We start from the raw sequence: 21,795 nt of genomic DNA, 5'->3' as shown, positions 1-21,795 counted from the left end.
AATTACAGCTAGACGTTTCTTGAAGAGACTAAACGAATCAGCTTCGAAAACACAGCTTGGGAGCTTGCTCCAAACATCTGTTACTCTTTCCGATGTACTGCGCGTTGCCATTTTAATTTATTGTGGGTGAAAAATGATGGATAGTCTGCTGTATGTATTTGACAGAAGGCCAGGGTATTAAGTGCCAAATCAGTAATGAAGCACATGCCAAATCTCTGTGCTGGTGATTGCTTTCAGCTAACTGGAAGGAAAAGAGCGCAGAGGAAAAGCTGCTTCCTCACTTCCTCCATGCACTCTAACCTCAGCATCTGGAGGACATCAGCATGCCACAGTGGATCGCTTGGGGCGGAGCTGAAACAAAATGCGGTTTATTTGTCAAGAATTTCATTAGACATTAAAAATACCCCCGTCTTTAAGTGAATTAGGAAAAGGAAAGGTAAATCCAAATATATGCAGGATCTTAGACGAACAAAAATCTTACGGAAAGCGCGATGGAAAAAAGAAAGCCTTACAAATTCTGAAATAATACTTTTGTATGTGCTGTGCTACATCTAGTGGTGGGTAGCGTGCATAACAGCATTTCACCTAAAACGGTAAAAGGAGAGAATTTGGGCCAGTAGAACTTCAAATTTGCAATACAGATAAAATTGACAGAAAAGGATTAAAACCAAAGGGGCTAGAGCAGTACCCCAGCTTAAAGTTATATACTACAGATAATAATCCGAATACTTGAATCATAGCCCAGAGCACATTTCTTCATCATCATCATCATAATAATCACAACAAAAGAAAATGTATTTAATACAAAATTTTATGTACATAACATAACAGGTGTAAAAACATCCTTTATAATGTAAAAGAAGAATGAGGTAAACATCAGCTCTAAGTCCAAGACCCATTACGTAACCTTGATGTTGAACAACATCACTGCTCCGGTATCCCATGTAAAGATACATGCACTAACATAAAACCTTTCCACACCTATCGCAGTCCAAAAATTCTTTTGGTTTATTAAGTAATACATAAACCTTTTCAGAAAGTCCACACTTCCCAGCTCCTCAATTTGTTTTTCTGTTTTTTAAATAAAAATGCAGCTTCTAGATGTTCTAGATATTTAGAATCCAAAACCATATGTTTGTATTTATGTACTCAACCATGTGATAATAGAGAGACTAGAAATAAATTACTTCCCTGATGGTTTGTTGCTGCACATGAAACTTCTTTCTTGTGGCTTGAGAGGATGAGGAAGCCACTGGGGCATCAGACGGTTTACTAACTAATGTGTGAAGTGTGTTTCCAATTAAAGAAGGAAACAGTAATTTGGTGTTATAGTAAAGAATCTGTAACAGCCCCCAATTGTTTCCTAGCTTCATTGTTAATGAGCAGATGTGGAGGAGTAGCGGTAGATCAAACTAGGGGCTATGACAGAATTCAATACTGACTGTGCTTGGAGTGCAGGAGAAGATGCTTGGAGTGTAACTGCTGGTGGGGGAGGGGTATGTCTGCATCTCAGCTGTTTAATACACACATAGAAGGAAACAAATTGACTGTAATATTTGTTTAACTGCGCATACACCACAGTTCAGGAGCACCCAGCGTGCTGTGGGCTCCGTTTTAAAAGAAAACGGTAGCACAATACACTGTTGGAAACCAACAGAACTAGAGGAGGTGGGAATTGCAAAGCATACTGTCAGGGAGGCTGCTGTTTTTTACACACCCTTACAAAAAACGCTGCACTTAAACTCTATGGGAACATCTAATGAGATTTTTTTATATTTTAATGAAAAAACAGGAAATACCAGAATCGTTTAAAAGTTTCTTAGGACAATCTAAATCACAGAGCTTTTCATTATTTATAACTAAAAATCCAGTTCCAGACCCTAGGAGATAAATAATCTGAGACTTGTTAATATGGATTTGCAATAGCATTCTTACATATTATATAATGCAGCATAAAAGTGTTTCTACTTAGAGAGCAGCATCAGATTCTATTTAACATTATTGAATACAGTATGCATTTTGTACTCCTGAGGCTGACCTTAATTCCAGTAAAGAAGGAAAAAGTGAACAATGCCTATTTTCATCAGGCTCAGAATGTGTTCTAATTTTCATTAAACATTATAAGCATAATTACTGTAGTAATTTAACCGAAACCAACCTTGCTAAGACAATAAGACAAACGACTAAATAAGAAATTGTAAAAGCTGTACAAATACATTTGATTCCATTAGTCAAACTGTTAACTTTACAATAAAATAAATAATATAAAGGACCAAACTGTAAACACCTCAAAATACACACATTCCACTTCTCTATTAATACAGAAGCCTTATATGTGACCACAATATATTTCCTACACTGTAAAGGTTGAAGGTTATATATAAAGCTATACAAATGAGCTTAGTAATGTGCCCCATCATAACAGACAACAAGATCAAAACGTCAGATTAACCAAAAAATTCAAACTGTCTGCCAGTTCCAGCTTCTATGAAGATAGTCCAATTCATGTTATTAAAAAAAACATTCCACAGGTTGTTAATTCCTGAGAGTTACCATTTCACAATATGACAACAAATTCCTAAATAGTTCCTTTGATCAGATTTGTCTCTGTTCTCTCCTAGCTGTCAGTATTCATGGTTCTTTAATTACATGAAATATAACCTTTTTCCACTCAGGTCTCTTTTCTAAAAATCAGCTGGACATCTTCCAGTATGCCAAGGCACCTGTGAGAATTGCAGCAGCAAATATAGCCACATTCTGCCACCTCAGATTCTGGAAATAATTCCGGACACCCTCCTGGAATAAAAGATGATTCAGTAAAAATAATTACAATGGATTATTGGGGAAACTATCCCAGAGTCGACTGTGGAACAGGAGCACTACAAATGTAATGAACAACTCTGTAGGTGAAATCGTGACATTAATTAAACATAAACCATCCTATAGTGAGTTTCATTAGTCCATCATATGTTCAATAATAAATAATAATAATGTTTACTTTTACTCCTTGATATATAAATATAGACTACACTATTTGTAACATTAACCTGTGGGGCTTCTACCATATGTTTTAGTAAGACTCCTTTGCAGGCATTTCAATTTTAATTGTAACTGACCACAGTGTACTTCATACCCAAGACACTTTGAAGTTGGCAAAAGATTCCTTCCTTTTAATAATCACGTCTGCGTTGTAAACCAATAGCATCCCCACAGTCTTAATGAGCTTCCGGACATTCTGCCATCCATATGGGCAAATAGTCTCTGTGTTGGTGTCCATGTGGGTGGGCATATAAGGAAATGCACCAATTTCTTACTTACCCATCCTCCATGCTCTCTGATCCAGCGCGAGATGTGTTCTCTAATGAAATTTAATACCCAGTCAATGATCGTTTGAATAATCTCATTGCGGTTCTTTGTGATTGCCTTTGGAGATTGGGGGAAGAATGAAAGAATTATGGCTCATGAAGCCAGGGTATTATTATGTGATTAATTCTGAGTGAACTTCACTAATATTTGCAAAAACAACTCAAGTTCCACAACTGTACACAATCTTTCCTTTATGACACTTGACATTGCTTGGATAAGGACTTTAAACATCCTCAAGCCTTTACACATACATGCAAGTTTACACATGCTAAACTTGAGCAATTCCAAGAGTTTATTTTCCCCTTATTCTTAGCTAGAAAATAGCTTAGTTCTCTGCATTATCCAAGATTCATTCCAAACCTGAACTGCAGTGCCTGAAAGAATACATATGTAATGTATTTAGGTGTGATGATTTTTTTTCTTTTCTACTGCAGATAAAAATACCCATTGAAGTCATTACCTTGATTATAAGTTTGTAAGCCAAGTGAAAAAGAGCTACCACTCGTCCCCAGTTAATACCGTCTTCAAAAATCTTCCTTGCCACAGTGAAAAACAAACTCTCTGCCGAGTCAAACTCAACGCTGCTGATAAGACTGTTAGACAGACAACATTACAGAGCACATCAGAAAAAGTCTTGATACATTTTCTTCAAAGCAAAAACATTCCATTGACTAATGGAAATACTAACTAATAAGGTTCCAGTAACCATATCAGACAGTCTGACTAGTTTAATCTGTAAGAAAATGGTGGACAAATAATACAAGTAGTGTAAATAAAGATTTTAATATGTCAAAACTAAAGGAAAGTTTTACAGTTAATGTTTAATTGTTCTGGCATCTCTGTGTCACTGACACTAATGATGAGAAAGTTTTTATGAGTGATAATTGTCTCCTTTTACAGTCTGAATTGTGTCATTATCAAGTTATCATTTCAGAGCTTAGAAGTAAACTATTATATTATTATATGAAATTAGAAGAGGTGCACAGAAACAGATATTACAATAGAGCCTTGATATCTAAGAATTTAACATTCGTGATTCGGTCTGGCAGACAGGGTCTTGTATGGAAGAAGGGCGGAATGGGCAGTAACCAAGTTGAAGGTTGTTAACCGCAATTTGCAAATTAGTGGTGCAACAGACTAGGATCAGGAGACAAATCCAGTTAGTGAGTGGGTCCCACTACCCAGCATTCGCATCTCAACATGTTCTAGCTGTAACGAACGCTCCCGGTTCTGTGTTCGTGGCATGGGGAATGACAGGCTGGAGACAGCTTAACAGGTTCACTGATGGTTTTATTGTCCTTTTCATTACAGTGGGGAATGCTAAATACTGAGGCAAAGAGAGAGAGAAAGTGCAGGCATCCTCTGGTTAAAGAGGTGGGATTCATGTCAATTATCTTAACTGATTACTGTTAAAATAAATGTAAGATAATGTAAGTTTGTTTCTTTTACTTGCTCAATGTTATTTTAATTTACTTATAGCCAACGCATTAGTACTTTTATTATCATATAAGGGAGGGTTATGTACAGTACATTTTTTACCATATATTACATACTGTATACTGTAATACATTATGCAACGGCATAGGGGTGCACACTGTTATATGCAAATTTGTAACATCTGCAACAATTTTGGCTATTCATGATAGTTCTCTGCATCAAACCCTTAGTGAATGTTGAGGCCCTACTGTACTTCAATAAGCAAAAGGTGATTTTTAAATATGATTCTAAATTATATTATATTACAAGCACTTATAAGGAAGTAGTGTTACTCTTAAACTAATTTGAAAGCAACGCTTTAAAATAATCCAGACATCCGAGCACTAGGGAAACACCACAAAAATAAAATGTAGGCTTCTGAAGAAACTCACCTTTCCAGTTCAGCATTTCTATTCAGCTCATCAGCTATTTCAATTAAATTTCTTACAATGTCTTTCAACTGACGGTCCTGTCCTTCATTTGCTCTCCCTCCTAAATCCTCTGGAGCAAGGACAAATTCTTGGTTATCCACACGAGCTGCCTCTACAACATATCTAAAAATGAAACAACAAACAAGACCAGTTAATCCAGATTCCCTTTATAATGGCAAAGTGCAGTATCTCATGCATACTTCTCATCCATCACAATAGACATCAAAGTGATATGATACAATTGCATGAATTATGTTTTGAAACAACAGGGCATACTGTAGCTATGCTATAGAGCATGCTGCTTAGCTTTTCTTGCAGTTTCATTGTCCATATTTTATGTGCCAGGTCGTATTTTCTGGGGTACAGATAATGCTAATCTAAGTTTCCACTTGTTACTGGTTATTTACACATTAACAGTTAGCTGCATTCAAGTCATTAAATTGTAATCCAGTCCTGTGAAGTTGTTTATACAGTTCATCTCTTACTGATAATATATATAGCAACACTACTTACCCTCGAAAAACAACAGCTCCTTGTTCAATGATTACATCATCAACAGTATCTGAAACAATAACAAGACTCACCTTTTAGAACATTTTAGACACAAGTTTTGTGTATGCAATTTTGTTTATTGAGATTCAGACTGCAGTTTACACTGTTTTTCATAATTGCTGTACCAAGGCGAAAGCTTTTTGTTTTTCATAATTGCTGTACCTAGAACTCGTGGTGTTTTTCATAATTGCTGCACCTAAGCCTGACCTACACTCTCAGAATTGTTGTAACTAGCCCTACCCGCCATATTTGCATGGATTACAGTAGGTGTGTCTGTCAGAATGTAGTAATTAGTAGATTAAAAGTACCACGTTTATGTCAGTTAATAATTAAGGTGGAGTCACGTGTAAGAAGGTTTCACGCAAAAAAGGTTTTGATGACTGTACATATAAGTTATGTCAGGGTATTTTTTAAAACAATATGTTCCTAGGTTACCAGTCAGGTAAACAGCTGATTTTAGCTCAAATACTATAACTAATGTAGTTGCGTTACTTGAATATCCATTTAATAGTCACACTGATAAACATAAATAAAATGTCTAACTCAAATATTTCGAAATGTAGTGGTGTGAAGTGCTTTTGGGAGAACTCTAATAGGTATGCCACAATTTACAGCAGCTCTGCTCAATATTTGCTACACAACAATCCATTTGCAAAATCCAAATGACATTTCTAAATACGTTTTTTTTACCTTCACCACCAACTGCTCCGTTTTCCTCTATCTCGTTACCCTGGTTTCTTCCAGTAGAATCTGCCATCGACTGCCTTTGTGAAAAAGGTAATAAATTAATAAAACCCCGCAACCTTTAAGGTTGAATAAAAAATTTCTTGCTGGATTGGACTTCCGAATGAGACGCCTTAAGACAGTTCGTATGTTTCAGCTGTGTACGAAGGGCATCGTGTTAAAAAGTTTTTAACTGTTTTATGTTCAAAGTTATTAAAATAATGTATAAGTGCTATACGAACGATAAAATGCTGATGAAAGAGTAATTTAAAAGGAAAAGCAGAAGAAATCTCAATGAAAGTGAAACAAAGCCTTCTCCAGATCGCTGATGGCACAGTAAAAACAGGTTACGGAAATGCGTCCCGCAAGTATTGCAGGAAACGTGTCTTGGTATGCGTTTCACAATCAAGTATTCCCTTGAAATATAAAGTCATAAGTTTCAAAGTTCATAGATCCACTGATACTAATCTGACTGGATATATGTTTGTGCTTGGTAGTGAACACAATCTAGCAGTTGGAGTCTACAGTAAACATCCTAAAACAATAGACTTTCCAGGATGTTTTTACGCATTCTGTTACTTAGTAACAATCCTGGAAAACAATGTTGTGAAAGCAGTACTTTTCTGTTTAAATTAAAAATAGCGAGTGTTTGATTTCATACAAAATTGGCATTTTTGTGTTCATGTCTGCAAATGTTACTGAACGTGTTAATGCAAATGGATGCATATACATGTGATTATTTTAAAACATTCGGAATGTATATCCATGGCATACGAAGATAATTGCTTAATCAGAAAAGCACTTAGATGTCGAGTTAATATAATCTTGAAAAAGGCAATGCGGTTTGAATGGTGGTCAATTAAATCAGTGCTTCAATACATTTTCAAAATCCTTTATTACTGCAAAACAGTAGATGGCGCCGAAATACCATTTCTGCTTTCTTTGAAAAATTATTAGTCTTTGAACACGTTTAATAGAATAAAGAACAATATTTCTTGAGAAGTATTTAATACACAGATCAGGTCTCTAAAATAGCTTTAGGTAAACCTGAACATCTTAGATAATCCTAACAAAAAGGACGTTTTTTTTCCTGCTTTGTCGGTTGTCATACCGATTCCAATTTGGTTCTACGACACTGTTAAAAGCGCACAGATAAGGTACAGCATTTTCAGCAGATCCATTTGTATTTTTAGCGTTTTTATACTATTTTATATTTTATTGAAATAGCGTAGACGCATTCTACAGCCTTTTATTAGGCACTGAAAACGTACTTGTAAAGTACTGTACTGAACTGTACTTATAAACGTGTATAATTTAGTGATTTTCCACACAGATGGAAAACAACACAAGAACACAGAATGACTCATTTCATTTGATTATAACTGCCATTTACTTTTATTTTTTTAATTATATAACAAGTCGTTTTACGTGACCTGTACACTCAACATAAAACACTATAAATTGGAAAATATCTGTTGTGGGTTGTCTCTAGCGTAATTTTATACTATATATTTATACAATCCCATTATTTGATTATTAAAATCCACATATATATATAACAAAAGGTGGTAATGATTGTAATTTAAAATAGCTGGGTTTGACTGGCTTGTCTGATGTTTTCCCGTTATAACGACATCCAAGAATTAGATGCTTTGCGAATGTTTGAGTATTTAAGTACACTAAGGGTTGGCTCAACCCACTTTGGTTGCCTTCTGGCCAAAGAACAAGAAGGCTTGAGCCCCCCAAAATAAACAAGTGACCCCCAAAGCAATCCATACAGAAAGAGAATGAAGGGATGTACAGGCACTGTACGGAAATGCAGATGTTGCGATAAAAAGGGAAGCAGACATGAAAAGCTGTAGGACGCCTGCTGATTAAGTACAGAGATAGGACGCCGGACAGACCAAGGCGTTGAGGAATTGGCATCAAGAGCAGCGTGGCTGAGCAAGGTTGAGCAAGGAATCTGGGGCCACTCAAACCCCAAAAGAAAGAAGTGAAGAACCAAAACAACCAATGCAGAAACTTGGAGATATGGACCTTATAATATAGGAGAAGGCAGACATGAAAAGCTGTGGGTGCCTGCTGATTGAGTCAGGGGTAGGACCCCAGGAGATGACATCAGGAGCCACAAGGGCCCAAAGGGAGAAATCTGGGGTCGAGTTGGACACCAGGGAGCAGAGGCAGAAGAAAGAGTCCCGATTAAACTAAAGAATATGAAGGAAAGAAGAAGTCGTTTGGCCTGAAATGCTATGAAGCACAGTCCATGTACTGGAAAGATGAATAATGCGTGAGGCAAACACAAGACAAGTAGCATCGTTTCTCTTTCGTTCCATTGTTTTCGCTGGTCTGCTGGTATAAAAATCCAGGCAAATGTGGAAGGCGAATGCAAAACAAGCAGCGTATTTTTCTCTTTTGTTCTGTCGTTATTTCTGCTTTCCTACTTGTTGTTTGGAGCACGGTCTACAACAAGTCTACACCTAAATGAATTAAAGAATGCAATGAATGTGAATGCAAAAGAAAAAGTGCCATTTTTTTCTTGTTTTGTCTTGTTTTAGCATTCCTGCTTGTTGTTTGAAGCACAGTCAGGGTATAGAACGAACAGGAAAAGAGTGCAAGAGTTATATATACAGTATATAGCAAAAGGTGGGTAGCTGCGTCAGAATAAACCTATTACTTGTTCCTTTGCAGTATATAGCAAAAGTCAGTAATGATTGTGATTTAAAATAGTTGGGTTTGATTAGTTTGATTAGGGTTGGGTTGATATTCTGTTAAGAACTTCCATTTATTGGTTGTGCTCAATGTCTTTTAGCCCTAGTGTGTGAATGCTAGTCTTTTCAGTAGTTGCCCTAGATTGCCTGTTTGCGTTTTCATACTTTGACTTAGACAATTTTTAGTCTTGTTTAGAAAAAATATATATACAGTATATCAATGAAGCAAACCAGAATCTCAACTTGCATATTTCTTTTGTTTTGCCATTTTGTGGTTGGCTGGTTGAGAAACCAATGTTGTTAATGCTGATAATTAAGCTACTGTATGTTCAAGAAATGACAGAATGAGATTCTTAGATCAATTAGCTGCTAGCAAACAAAGGCTCCTCTCCTGGTAAGTATGCCAATATGCAGTGAAATAAGGAAGAAAGAAATGCCCCTTACTGTGGAAACACCTATGTATTTTACATTTATAGATGTTTTTTTTAATGTAGAAACTTCAACAGAAAAAAAAATTACACATGTTAGAAAATCATGTCTTCACTAGGTACATATATTTCAAAGACGAATATCTTGATTTTGTCAGTCAAAGTGATCAGAAGAGAAATGCATTTCCTGATGATACTAGTGGTCTGACAGATATTATCAAGTGTTGGTTGTGCTTTGTAAGACATTATAGTTTAGATTAAACTTGGCCTAACTTGAACTTTTTTAAGTGTTCTATAAGGAATATGTTGGTCCCTCAAGGAGTTTGCCTACATTACTCCATAAAATTATATTAGCCTATAGGGAGATTAGGGTTAAGAGTCTTGTGCACATGTCAAGAGCTCATTGAGTTCTTGCTAACTCAAATATTTGTTAATGATTAACAAATCATTAGATGTACCATATACCAGTTTATATGTACTGTAAGATTGTGTCTCCCCTGCATAAATACACTTTAAGTTCAGAAAATTTCTGCCATTGCCTTAGTGGCAAAAATGTTGTATTTTTTAATTTAATAAGCTATTCTATTTTAAAATGAAGTTGAAAAGGGAGCCATGAAATGATGAAAGAGATCTGCTGAAAACAGACAATTATGTAGACTTACCGACTCGACTGAATGTGACTATTATTTAATGTCATCTTGCTTGGCAGGTTTTATTTTTAAACGCGTGACTTCAAACCCTAAAGGAAGAATTTAGGATAGACGTGTAAAGAATAATAGGGTTGTGAAACGTTACTAATAGTTTCAGGGTGTGTCTTAACTGTAGCTTTTCACCTATTCCCACTGAACCAGTGTTTTGCAAGGTGATACTGTTATTTCTACAACCACCCAGTTTGATTGAAAATTTCAAATCATCATGATCTAACTTTCCATGTAAAATTGTCTTGTAGCCGTGCAGTTGTGTACAGGTGCTTGTCTTATTTCTTTAGCCTCTTTTCAGAACTCTCATTGAAACATCTTTTTATGAAGATATGAATTAAATAGTTTTAAAATTAGCACAATGAGTCAAAAACCAAAGCCGATATCTTTCCTGCACAGTTGCCAAGGATACCCTGATCTCATCCAAAGAATCAGGTGCCCTTGGTGTGAATATTCAGAATTAATTTGTCCTCAGGATCTGCATCATTATTGAAAGCAGAGCTGTCTGCTGTTGGAAGACATCAGAAGGAGGAGCCTTCTTTACACATTTGACTCATCAAATGTTATCAGGAAAAGAACAAGTCTTGCCTTTGAAAAACACAAACCAGAAGTCACCACATATACAGCTTCCAGTTGTGTAGTAGGGGTTGTTTATATTCTCAACGATATTGCAAAAAAGAAAAGGTAATATGTTACCACAGTATTTATTTAAGTAGTAAAAGTAGTAGTTGTGCTACTACTAATAATAATAATTCCTTTCAAGTACAGTATATAGAGCTCTTTAATATAGGAAGGCACCCATTTCAGCCACTGTAGTCCGGCCCCTGGATCACCATGGCTGGTACATGGCAGCCCACCTTCACCGCAGGTCAGTGAGAAAAGTGAAAAAGTGTTGTATCCATTTGTTCAATAATGTATCAATAATTCTGTAAGTTTTCATATCCCAGTAAGAACCAGGAGGCCTGAAGGTTTCAAAAGAACTGTTTCAGTTCACATATGGAGATATTTTTCTCTTGTTTCATAAAACATACTGTATGAATACATTTCCTTATGATGTACTGGTGTCCTGTAAGTGACATATGTGTCACGGCAGAAACATGCAGCTTTCTAAAGTGATATCCACCTTAAACTAACTCCCTTATCAAATGATTCAGTTCCCTTCTTTTCTCCTTTACAGGTTGGTAGACATAGACAGCATAGAATCCCTGCAGAGTAGATAGATTATTTTTTGTTCACTTGTTGTTAACGTGTTCAGCAGTGCAGCAGCAAGCACTGTCACCTCAAAATTTTTTATATACCAAGTTACTATTTGGTTAACATAAGGGACATAGTTCTATAACAGTGCTAATCTATACATCAGTCAGAATAAACATTTTTTTAATCCCTAGAGGAAATTAAAATACCATGAGAAACCTTTTTTGCCATGTCCATTTAAAAATGATGATTGGTTGTGCAAGGTGAAAGACAATCATATAGCACTTACTACACACATATGTGTTTACAAATAATGCAGTGAATGATAGGTGGTGTAAATGCCATAGCAGTGTCATCTAATTTTTCCAGTCATTTGAACCCCTACTACAGAAATGGTGGTTCATTAAACTTCAGAGCACATACTGTAGGTATTTTAATAGGTATTTTTAATAATAATTGTTTTGGGGTTCTTGGTTTAAATAAACATTATGCAATAAGTGATTTTAACATACAAAAACTAAGTAAAATGTGTCTAAAAACAGTTTGTTTAGGCATGTGAAAGGTAGGTAAAAACTCACCTTTTTACTAGGGCCTATGTCTGATTGCCTTACAGTTTATCCTGTATGTTCTTGTTTCTTTTTATATACAATACATAGACAAATAAATTGGTCTATATTTGCTTCTTATTTCTCAACCTCTGCTGGAATATGCTCCTCGTTTTACATGACAAGTGCTTACTAATCTCAACATCCATCCATCTATTTTCTAACCCCTTAGTCCAATTCAGGGTCACAGGGGAGACCGTTCCTATCCCAGCAAGAAACAGGTGCAAGGCAGGATACACCCTGGATGAGTTGGCACTGCAGGGCATACACAGATGCAAACACACACACTCGCGCCAGGGCCAGTTTTCCCACGAGCCAATTCACCTATAGATATGTCTTTTACATTGTCCCAGATATACTGTACATTATAAGATGTATATTGTGAAATAAAGTTTGTTTTGTTATAAAAAAATGTCATTGGACTTTGTTAGGAAACTGGAATTCTTGGCAGAAACCCACAGATTCCACCCAGGTAGAACCCCAGGTGTGGAATTGAACCCAGGGCCCCAGGACTGGGAGGACCAATGCTCACCACTACACTACCATGCATCCCCTATTCACAACATTTGCAGCAAAATTGGCTGTATGGTTTCTATCATGTTTGTTAACATTTTCATACTAGAATACCCATGACTAAAGGTCTTAAGCCATTGAGTCTGTTAAGTGCTTTGACTTTAGGTGTTGGAAATTGGAAAATTTTAAGGTTCTCAAAAATATTAATTGATAATTAAATCTTTCTACTGACTTTTTTATTCTGAACCACGATTCATATAATTGAGGGTCACACCTGCTCACACCTGAAGAAGGCTCCACGGACGAAACGTTGTGTTTTCTTTCTTCTTTTTTTCAGCATGGAATAAACCTATTACTTATTCCTTATGTTTCATATATGTTTTATGTTTTTACTGGAAGAGGTCTGTATTAAAAATGTTTTAAAGCACATTGATGGATTTCTGATATTTTCCAAAAAAATAATGAACGTGTTTCTTCTTTAGAAAGATAGAAGTAATCTTCATAACTGGGAAATCTAACAACATCTAATATTGATACAGTTTGCTCCTCTTAGGATATCAACCTTTGCTCTCATTTTCGTGAGAAAAATTTCAGAGGAACCTGGTACAGTACATAACTGCAGCACCTTTTTTTACTACAAATCAGTCCGTTGCGAAGTTACAGTGTATTTAACTGAACACCAGTAAACCAAAGCCCCTATATGTAAAATAAATGGCACACCCTTAACAACTAACATTTATTTATGGATTCTGTGTAGTGAGCTTGCCCAGCCATGTCAAACAAACGCAATGATAAGCTAAAAAATGTTGAGCTTTTTTGTCATTTTAGCATTACGCTTTGGGCTTGTCCCTGGTACATTACTCTTAGCATGGCACAATGATTCAACTGTGATAAGAAATTTTGCAATTTCAATCTCAATCACATTGCTTGAGATTGTAACCCTGAAAGAATTTAAATCAAAGGAAGTAATGATAACCTGAAAGTTTAATAAATTAAAATTAAAAGAAAAGCCTTTATTTCACAAAGAGTAGTGGAAAACTGGATCAAGCTACATGGAACATTGAAGCAGATTACATGCAAACCTTAAAGAAAAATCTGAATGTGAATGTTTAATAACCATCTAGCAACCAAACAGCTACAATAGGTCAAATGGGCTCTCCTCATTTGTAACCTGCATGTATTCTTATATGAAAATAACCATTTGGCATATTTAGGGCTGGTCTTTAGAGGGTACCATCAGTGTTTAAATTTGCTAAGACATTTCAAAAAGCAAAGTAAAAACACCATCTTGCACCCACTGATATACACTCATGCACACCAGTTATTTTTCAAGATATGTTACTGTTTTCCAAACCAGTAACAGGAGAAGGAGAAGTGCTCAAACTTGGCGTTTCACATTTTGCTTAGCCCATCGCTGGTCCTGTCACCAGACATGTTCTGAAAGGGGAGAGATTAATCCCCATCTTTCAGATGCAGCATGGCAGATTGATGTTTCCAAAGCTGTATTTTAAGAGACATTATCTTACTGTTGATTGCTTGTCCTATAATATTATTAAAAATCCCCTTTGCCCCTTTTTCCATACAAAGAGGGCAGTTCCGCTTAGTAACATTTCCATGTGGGCTGGGGTGTGCTGTTGTACAGCTTTCAGGACACACCTTCATCTTAATCTGCAGAGTGCCATTGTTATCAGTTCTGCAGCCCTAGATCCTAGTATTATAATTACCATTTAATTTTCAGTTCTATATTTATTGCTTTTAACACTTATTCTGGTATTTTATCACCTATCATCATTTTCAGTATTTTTAATAGCAGCATTGCACCGCTAAAACCCAAGGAGTATGTCAAAATTAAAAACATGTATTATTACTTCAAGGTCTTTGCACAAAGGAATGAAAATAAACTAAATATACTATTACACAACAACTAGAAAGCAACATCTGCATGGAACATTTTCATGACATTCAAAAAAATACATCACGTGACCAAAACAAGGAATATTAAATTTGACTGTGAGATTATCTGTGGCATTTCAAATGATTTGCATGTATACACATGCTGTTATAAAAAGTCATTAGAGTCATGTTTAAAACATTGTTCAAAATACTTTGAATTGCTATGGTTCTTTGAAATAAATTAAAGTATTTATCATCTTCACCTTACACCTACAACCCTTCTGAGATACATCCAGCACCTTCACATAAGAATCTGGACTTCTTTCTTCACTAATCGTAGTTTCTTTGTATATAAGTTCATATATTTCTTGAATACAGGATGATACTATAGTAAAATCCATTTAAAGTAAGATCTTTTTCTCTTCACCTGTGGATAGATAATAATACAGCTTTTGTCATGACATGAGTTTATTCTATCTCTTGTAAAACCTTTCAGGGCTTGTAATAAATCCAGCAACCACCCCCTACACCCACTGTTTTGTTTTAAATGTGTGCCTAGTTCACACAAAAAAACCATCAAAGATTGCAAATACTGTTTACTACCAGATAAATCTGATCTTCATCACACTTTATTTGCTTGTATAAAATGAATGTCAAGTGCTGCCACTTTCGTTTTGACAGCCTCATCAGGGCAGGGGCTTATTTGCAGCCTGGATCTGCATCTTCCAAATATCTTCTCTGTGCACAGTTCAGAGAAACAGACAGTTCTCAGGCTTTCTTTCAAAAACCAGCATAATTCATCAGGGACATGTTATGTCTCAACAACTAGCCATTCACCATTTTTCTGCAGTTATCCATTTTCTAAGTGAATTGTTTTCATTAAGCTGTTTACTAGAGAAAGCATCTTTGGTTGTTTGATTCCAATGCCTGTGGTGCTGACAGAACCATTTCCCACTGCTGTTCCACATTGTTCAGGATTGTTATCAGACCCCCAAAGACCACAGCCCATCCAGATGGCATTCATTTAAGGCGATGTCTATTGTTCAACTGTGAGAAAATGGCTTCTAAATTAAAAAAAGCTCACTTATTTTGGGGGTATATTCTTCATGATTCTGTTGGCCACTGTTTCCTTTAAGAAAAATGTATTATGAACTTGAGAGAATGTGATAATGTGCAATTTGGTAACTCTGGTTTAATTTAGAATAAGATTTCAGGGTGAATACTGAAGCTAAAATAATGAATGGAAGAAAAACTTAATCCTACAGCTATTCAGTGTATTTCGTAGCACATAATTCACTTCTTTTGTCAGTTACCTTTTTTGACAGCTCTACAAATTCCAGATTTTCACTGATCCCACTCAGAAAGCGTTACTCAAAAAGAAGCATGGAGAAATAACGTTCACAAAAGATATTTTGTCTGATTTTACGTACGTTGGAAATGTTTGTTGCTGGGTGCCCCAGAAACAAAGACAAGCCCACTTTCGTGGGAATTTAAACATTTTCTCAGCCTTGTTATTCTTAAATGCTATTCTTAAAATATTTTTTTTTTATACAGGAAACAATTGAAGGATATGAAATTTGAAATCCATCAGTCAGAGTACTGAATTAGTCTGAGGACTTTCCAAAACGATAAAGCAATATGAGCAATGATATATGTGTTGTTGGACACATGTTATGCAGAAAAACATCTTAGGTAAATATAAACTGTTGCAAACATTTAGGTCCTGATTTGAGGGAAGTGTAGAGTACACACAAAGAAATTATATATAAACAATATATAACAATCAACACCTTAAATTAGAAGTTCCTTCTAAATGTGGCAGCTGTATTGTAGGTGGCTCACAGAATACAAATGCTCATAAGATAATTGATTCCAAGTAGTTAGACAGTTAACCTTCTATTATCTGTATTAAACCAAGTCAGGTGCAACAATTATATAACTGAACTGTTAAATGTTTCCGGTTACAATCTTAGAGCAAGCCTTTAAATTTCCCTTACAAACATAAGCAATATTTTTTATGTTAAAATACAAAAATCTAATTTCAAGCACTCTCACATTAATTACTTTTGTGGATTAAAATGCATCACTTATTTTTATTAGGAGGCCTTTGGCCTTTACAAGTCATGGGGCCCTAGTAATCCCTATATGTGAACTGGCTTCAGCACTCTGTTCTCCTCCCCACTGAGAGCTGGTGTGTGGGGAGGGTACTGGCGCACTATGGCTGCCATCGCATCATCCAGGTGGGGCTGCACAAGCATATTACATGGTACCATATATGATAATGAACAAATGTGAACAATCGTCATGGCATGAAAGACTTGGTACCTTAACAAACTGTGTAAATCCAACATTAATATAAAAATTGGAATAAATCAGCAGAAAAAAAGGAAACCAGAGATTTGGAAGAGATAAGCAACTCTGTTTCTGGTGTTGTCTAGTCATTCAGTAGCTGCATGAGGTAGGTGATATTGTAAAATGTGTTAATGACAGGTTGTACTCACATCACATGGTATTGGTTTCAGTCAGGATGATGCATTATCATAACACCACATTTCCAAAGAGACTTCATGAAAGCTATTACAATTCCACAAAGAAAAAACCTATCAAGATGGTTTAGGTCATACCTTAAACTGAATGCTAAGAGCAACAGTTTAATGATATTCTGTTGTGGAAAAAGGTTTTAGATCACACCCAAAGAATCAAAGAGCATTTCTAAGTAATGTTTGTTTTACTGAATTTTACAATGCATTATGATTATGTAGGCTTTGAGCTATGTAGTTTTAAATGTGAGAGGTTTCTTTTAAACATACAACATTTGAAAGAAAGTAAACTAAGGATGGATGTATGCTTGTATGTTTTATGATTAGATAAGAAGGTTCAAACTGCTACCTGGTGGTTTTTGAGAAACAGTTTGGCCAGGACCATAGAAGCTCTACCAAACTGGGTGTTCCTTCACTGACTCTGCTTTTTTATATTAGAAAAAAACGTGGAAAACAAGCTATTACCTGAAAATCTTTTGAAATAATAAACTATGAAGTGAATTGGTTTATCAGTTATGTTTTTATTGGTTAAAATGTGTCTGTGACTGTCTTTCAGATGAATTGGGTAGAAATAGTGGTCTCTGGATCCTTTCACAACAGACGCACACTGATACAGCATTGCAGCTCCTGAATAAATTAGTGAAAATCCATGTTAAAGGATTTCTGTGATGTTATTTTTAATAGTCCATAAATTGGTACATTACAATGACAAATGTCTCTTATAATCTTTCCATATATTCCCTATGTGGAGAGGGAAATATCATTTTCAGTTGAAGTTGAGAAGCAGGAGAACATCATCCACTTTATTTTTTTTTTAAATTACCTCTTCGACTGAGCATTTGAAAATTGTTTCGTCTCATTGTTAATTTTCCTCGAGAAGATGTTTACAAGTAAATAAGGGCAGGTTAAAGGCTTCTTAAGAGGACACAAGTTCATTCTTTTTTGAAGAGGCGTCAGCTGGGTCTCTTACTTCTTCTGTCTGTTGTGGCCTTTGTATCCTCCATGTCTTCATGCTCCCTGGAGAGGGAACGAACTCTCCACAAGACCTCAGCGCATTTCCAGAGCAGGGTCCTGCCCCCCTGAAGGCCTTTTTGAGTCTTGACAGGAAAGGAAAGGGTCAAGAAAAGGAAACCGAGAACTTTACTCATTTATAGCTTAAAATCAGCTTTATTGGGCATTTGATTACAAAAGCAGCTATGAATAGATCAGTCTGACTTTGTTCTCTTTTTTTCTAGACTTCTGCATGTAACCTACACCTTTGTTATCCAAATCTATTATATATAGGAGATAAACATTCACTCTGTTTGTGAGGTAATTTAAAAAATAAACCAAAAGATATACAAAAGGCCAGCTTGTGCTAGCTTTGAGCACACACATGTTCTGTGCTGTAATCTGCATTGTACAGGAATATGCTTGACTAACATAAATCTGTTAAGGGGTTTTATTACAAAAAAGAGGGTTTTTAATGGATGGTTTGGGCCCAATTTGTGTACTATAATGTAACTAGATTTTTTTTAAATGCGCTTAATTAAAATCTTCCCAATTAAAATAAACTTGCATGGTATCGTACAGTTTTACTGTATTTTGACTTAGACATTTAGAAATGTAACTAGAGTATTCATGAAATTGCTCGGTGCTGTAAATATTTTTATTACATTGTACATTTATGACTCGTGTCCTGTCCAGGGTGTAGTTCCATCTTTCACCCTATGCTTTCAGGATAGACTCCAAGTTATTAGATCTAGGAATAAACAACTTTTTCATGAGAGGATGGATGTCCTTATTCGTCCAGAGTTCTTCTAAATCTATTGAACACCCACCTTCTCACCATTATGTAAAATTACAGTCAATATGAATTAACTAATATAACCTGTATATTGTTGTTTTTTATTAACCTTTGCATAGATTGGTACATTATTTCTATCCCTCAGCCATGAACATAACATCACATTGAAAACAGAAATTCCAACACTGGATGAATGTGTTCAATCTTCATAAATGCAAAAGTAGAGTCCCCTGTTGAGGGCAGGGATTGTAGAAATCTGCATGATTCTGTAGGCCATAAGTCAATATTGTTTAAATGTTTATATGCAAATACGTTCTGTTTACAATACTAAAGATGAAACGCTATTATAAGAAAACTTGGTTATGTGTCCCTTCCAGAAACAGTCACTGAGTATGTTAAACAACAATCCCACGCCACCAGTTCAGACTACAGATGTTTTTTATTCACTGTAAAACTAATTAGTCATTTATATATAGCATCCCCATCTTCCCATGCAGCAGAAAGACTGCAAAAAACAACCACCAGTGCAGAGGTCAAGGCTGTTAGACATAATGCTGATAGTTAATGGTCACACTATTGGATATATCAGGAATGAGGCAGATCTTCATGTAGGTGTTTCACTTGCCCATTCAGAGGGTTGCATGTCATCAGAAAAGAAATGAATTGTTTTCATGTCTGATTGTAGTGGCAAGGCACAAAGGTGATCTTTTCTCCCAGCTTCCATCTTTGTTTATCTTTCTCTGGATTTTTGTTCTTTTTTCTCTGGCCTTTTACAACTTTATAAATCCATTCAAACATTCCCCAGAGCCCAGGCCCAATGAGGTGTCGTTTACTACCACAGGAAACTATACATGCAAATGGAATTCATATGGGACTAGTGCTGTAAATTAAATTGGCAATTCTCAGAGTCAGGTTTCTTGATGGGAAATAGTGTCTGAAGCAACCCCCCATTTCTTTGCCAGGAACTTCCCACGATGCTGTTTATCAGTTCTTCAGTTGATTCAGAGGAGTCGTCATGGCATGAGCTGACAAATTTTATTTAGACAAGTCAAGCAGAGTACTGCATGCAAATCTCTTAGGGAGGTTAGCTTACTGAAATGGTCTTTTGCTCTTTAAAAAAAAATTAAAAATCAAATAGACTTCAAGGCTCTGTCTCAATCAGCCGTCTGCTGCGCAGACTGAAAGAAAGAGTTGTGGTTGGATTCAGTACTTGCTCAAGGTTGCAACGCCATCATCAGCCTTCCACTCCAAAGTCCTGACCACTGAACTACTACTACTACACTGGTGCTCTCACCTGCACTATGCTATTGCATTAAGTCCATCTTAGGGTAACCACCAGCAATGCTGGTACCTATTGAATTTGTACAGCTTGGAGTGCAAGAACAGCTGGGTAGAACACCCTGCTCAAGGATGACAGCAGTTTATGGTCTGCAGATTTGAACCCATAATTTCCCAGCTGTGAGTCCAGTGTCCTAACCACCACTCTACCCCATTTCTCAGTGCGAGCACTCGAAGAGTGAAGCTGCATCAGCAGGGAGGGGTCTCTTCTGGTTGTTACAGTCAGCTGCCCTCCTGGTAGTCATGTCTGAAGACAAATCACAGGCCTTGAGAACAAGTCATCAAAATAAAATCGCTTTCTTTCAACATTAATGCCACTGCAGTGTGCCCAGGATGTCACTCACCAAGAGGAGACCAATGGTGGCTCTGTGGCTAAGGATCTGCGCCTGTGGCTGGAAAGCTGCTGGTTAATATCCCACGGCTGGCAGAGGGATCCTACTCCGTTAGGCCCCTTAACCCCAACTGCTCCAGAGGTGCTGTATAAATGGCTGACCCTGCGCTATGACCCCAAGCTTCTCTCCCTGTCTGTGTGTCTCATGGTGAGCAAGTTGGGCTATGCGAAAAGACAAATTCCTATTACAAGAAATTGTATTTGGCCAATAAAGTGATTTTATCTTAGATTCCATTTCTTTAGATGTGCCGTAAGTCACCAGTGAAGAAAATTATTAGTCAAAGGAAAGAAGGAGAAAATGCTGCTCTTTCCAAATAGGAGAGAAGGGGAATTGTAGAAGTGTCTTCAGAAGCAGGGAGGATCATGAGCAATGGAGACCAACGTACTAGCCAACCTTTTATAAGAAATTCCTTTCTATAGGAAGAATGGGAGGATTGTGTTTTTATGGTTGTTGGCAGGTGGTTTCTGGTGATAGAGGTTAGCTGATGTACTGTACACGTGGAAAGGCAGTAGGAGGTTGTTCGAGACGGCTGTTGAGTAGGGTGTGGCTTGGCAGGTGGTGATGCCAGTCCTTGTTGAGAATGGAGGGGGAGGTGATTAGTGACCCTGGCAAAACAAATTTGGTTATTTCCATCAGCAGAGAATATGGTAAAGCCGTGAGGAGTAGGGAGAATGGAGACTGAGCCTTCACAGCTCCTGCCAAAATTAAGACAGGTGGCTGGTACGAGCACTGAATCTGAGTAACACATAATTGTTTCAAAGCTAAATGCATGACTCAAAATAAATCATCCAGCCAGGTACAGTAAATGCAAATTCTTCTTCTTACCACCTAGCTTACAGAAAACCATTATTCTGTTATCTACTGAGGTTCTGCACATATCTATTTATGCTTGAAAACTAAGCATTTCACAGATGAGCTGCTTTCATCTGTCTTTGACTCAGAATTGAATTTAACTGGTTCCCTCATATAAAACAAAGCAGCAAGTCATGTCATCAACAAAATGGGATCTTGACCTCCCATGACCTTGTTTATTACTGTTTTCTTATTGCATATCTCTTCTCTTTAAATTGTTAAACATGTAATTACTATTAAAACAAGACTGTTTTCCAGTAACATGAAAAAAAATAGAATGATTAGATTGATTTTTTTTAT

At 36.4% G+C, this 21,795-nt stretch overlaps 1 protein-coding gene across 1 annotated transcript; it reads right to left on the bottom strand.

Annotated features, from left to right (window-relative positions):
• Positions 1-793: 793 nt before the first annotated feature.
• LOC148819575 (apoptosis regulator BAX) lies at positions 794-6,887 on the bottom strand. Its single transcript, XM_088934909.1, has 6 exons — positions 6,516-6,887; positions 5,787-5,835; positions 5,235-5,396; positions 3,827-3,959; positions 3,319-3,423; positions 794-2,796 (listed from the first exon to the last, which is right to left on the bottom strand). Exons 1-6 carry the CDS (start codon positions 6,580-6,582, stop codon positions 2,692-2,694), a joined length of 621 nt encoding a protein of 206 aa, XP_088791035.1. The 5' UTR covers positions 6,583-6,887; the 3' UTR covers positions 794-2,691.
• Positions 6,888-21,795: the final 14,908 nt, after the last annotated feature.

Source organism: Atractosteus spatula, chromosome 16 (assembly GCF_055471065.1).
Source record: "Atractosteus spatula isolate fAtrSpa1 chromosome 16, fAtrSpa1.hap1, whole genome shotgun sequence".
Lineage (NCBI taxonomy): Eukaryota > Metazoa > Chordata > Actinopteri > Semionotiformes > Lepisosteidae > Atractosteus > Atractosteus spatula.
The sequence above is the reverse complement of the archived record's forward strand: the minus strand, read 5'-3'. Positions and strand labels throughout refer to the sequence as shown.

Excerpts from the sequence above, each read along its gene's own strand:
- LOC148819575 (XM_088934909.1), bottom strand. The coding sequence starts at position 6,582 with ATGGCAGATTCTACTGGAAGAAACCAGGGTAACGAGATAGAGGAAAAC. Across the intron at positions 3,424-3,826 it reads CTTACAAACTTATAATCAAG|GCAATCACAAAGAACCGCAA; the intron begins GTAATGACTTCA and ends CAATCTCCAAAG. Across the intron at positions 2,797-3,318 it reads TCAGAGAGCATGGAGGATGG|GAGGGTGTCCGGAATTATTT; the intron begins GTAAGTAAGAAA and ends CTTTTATTCCAG.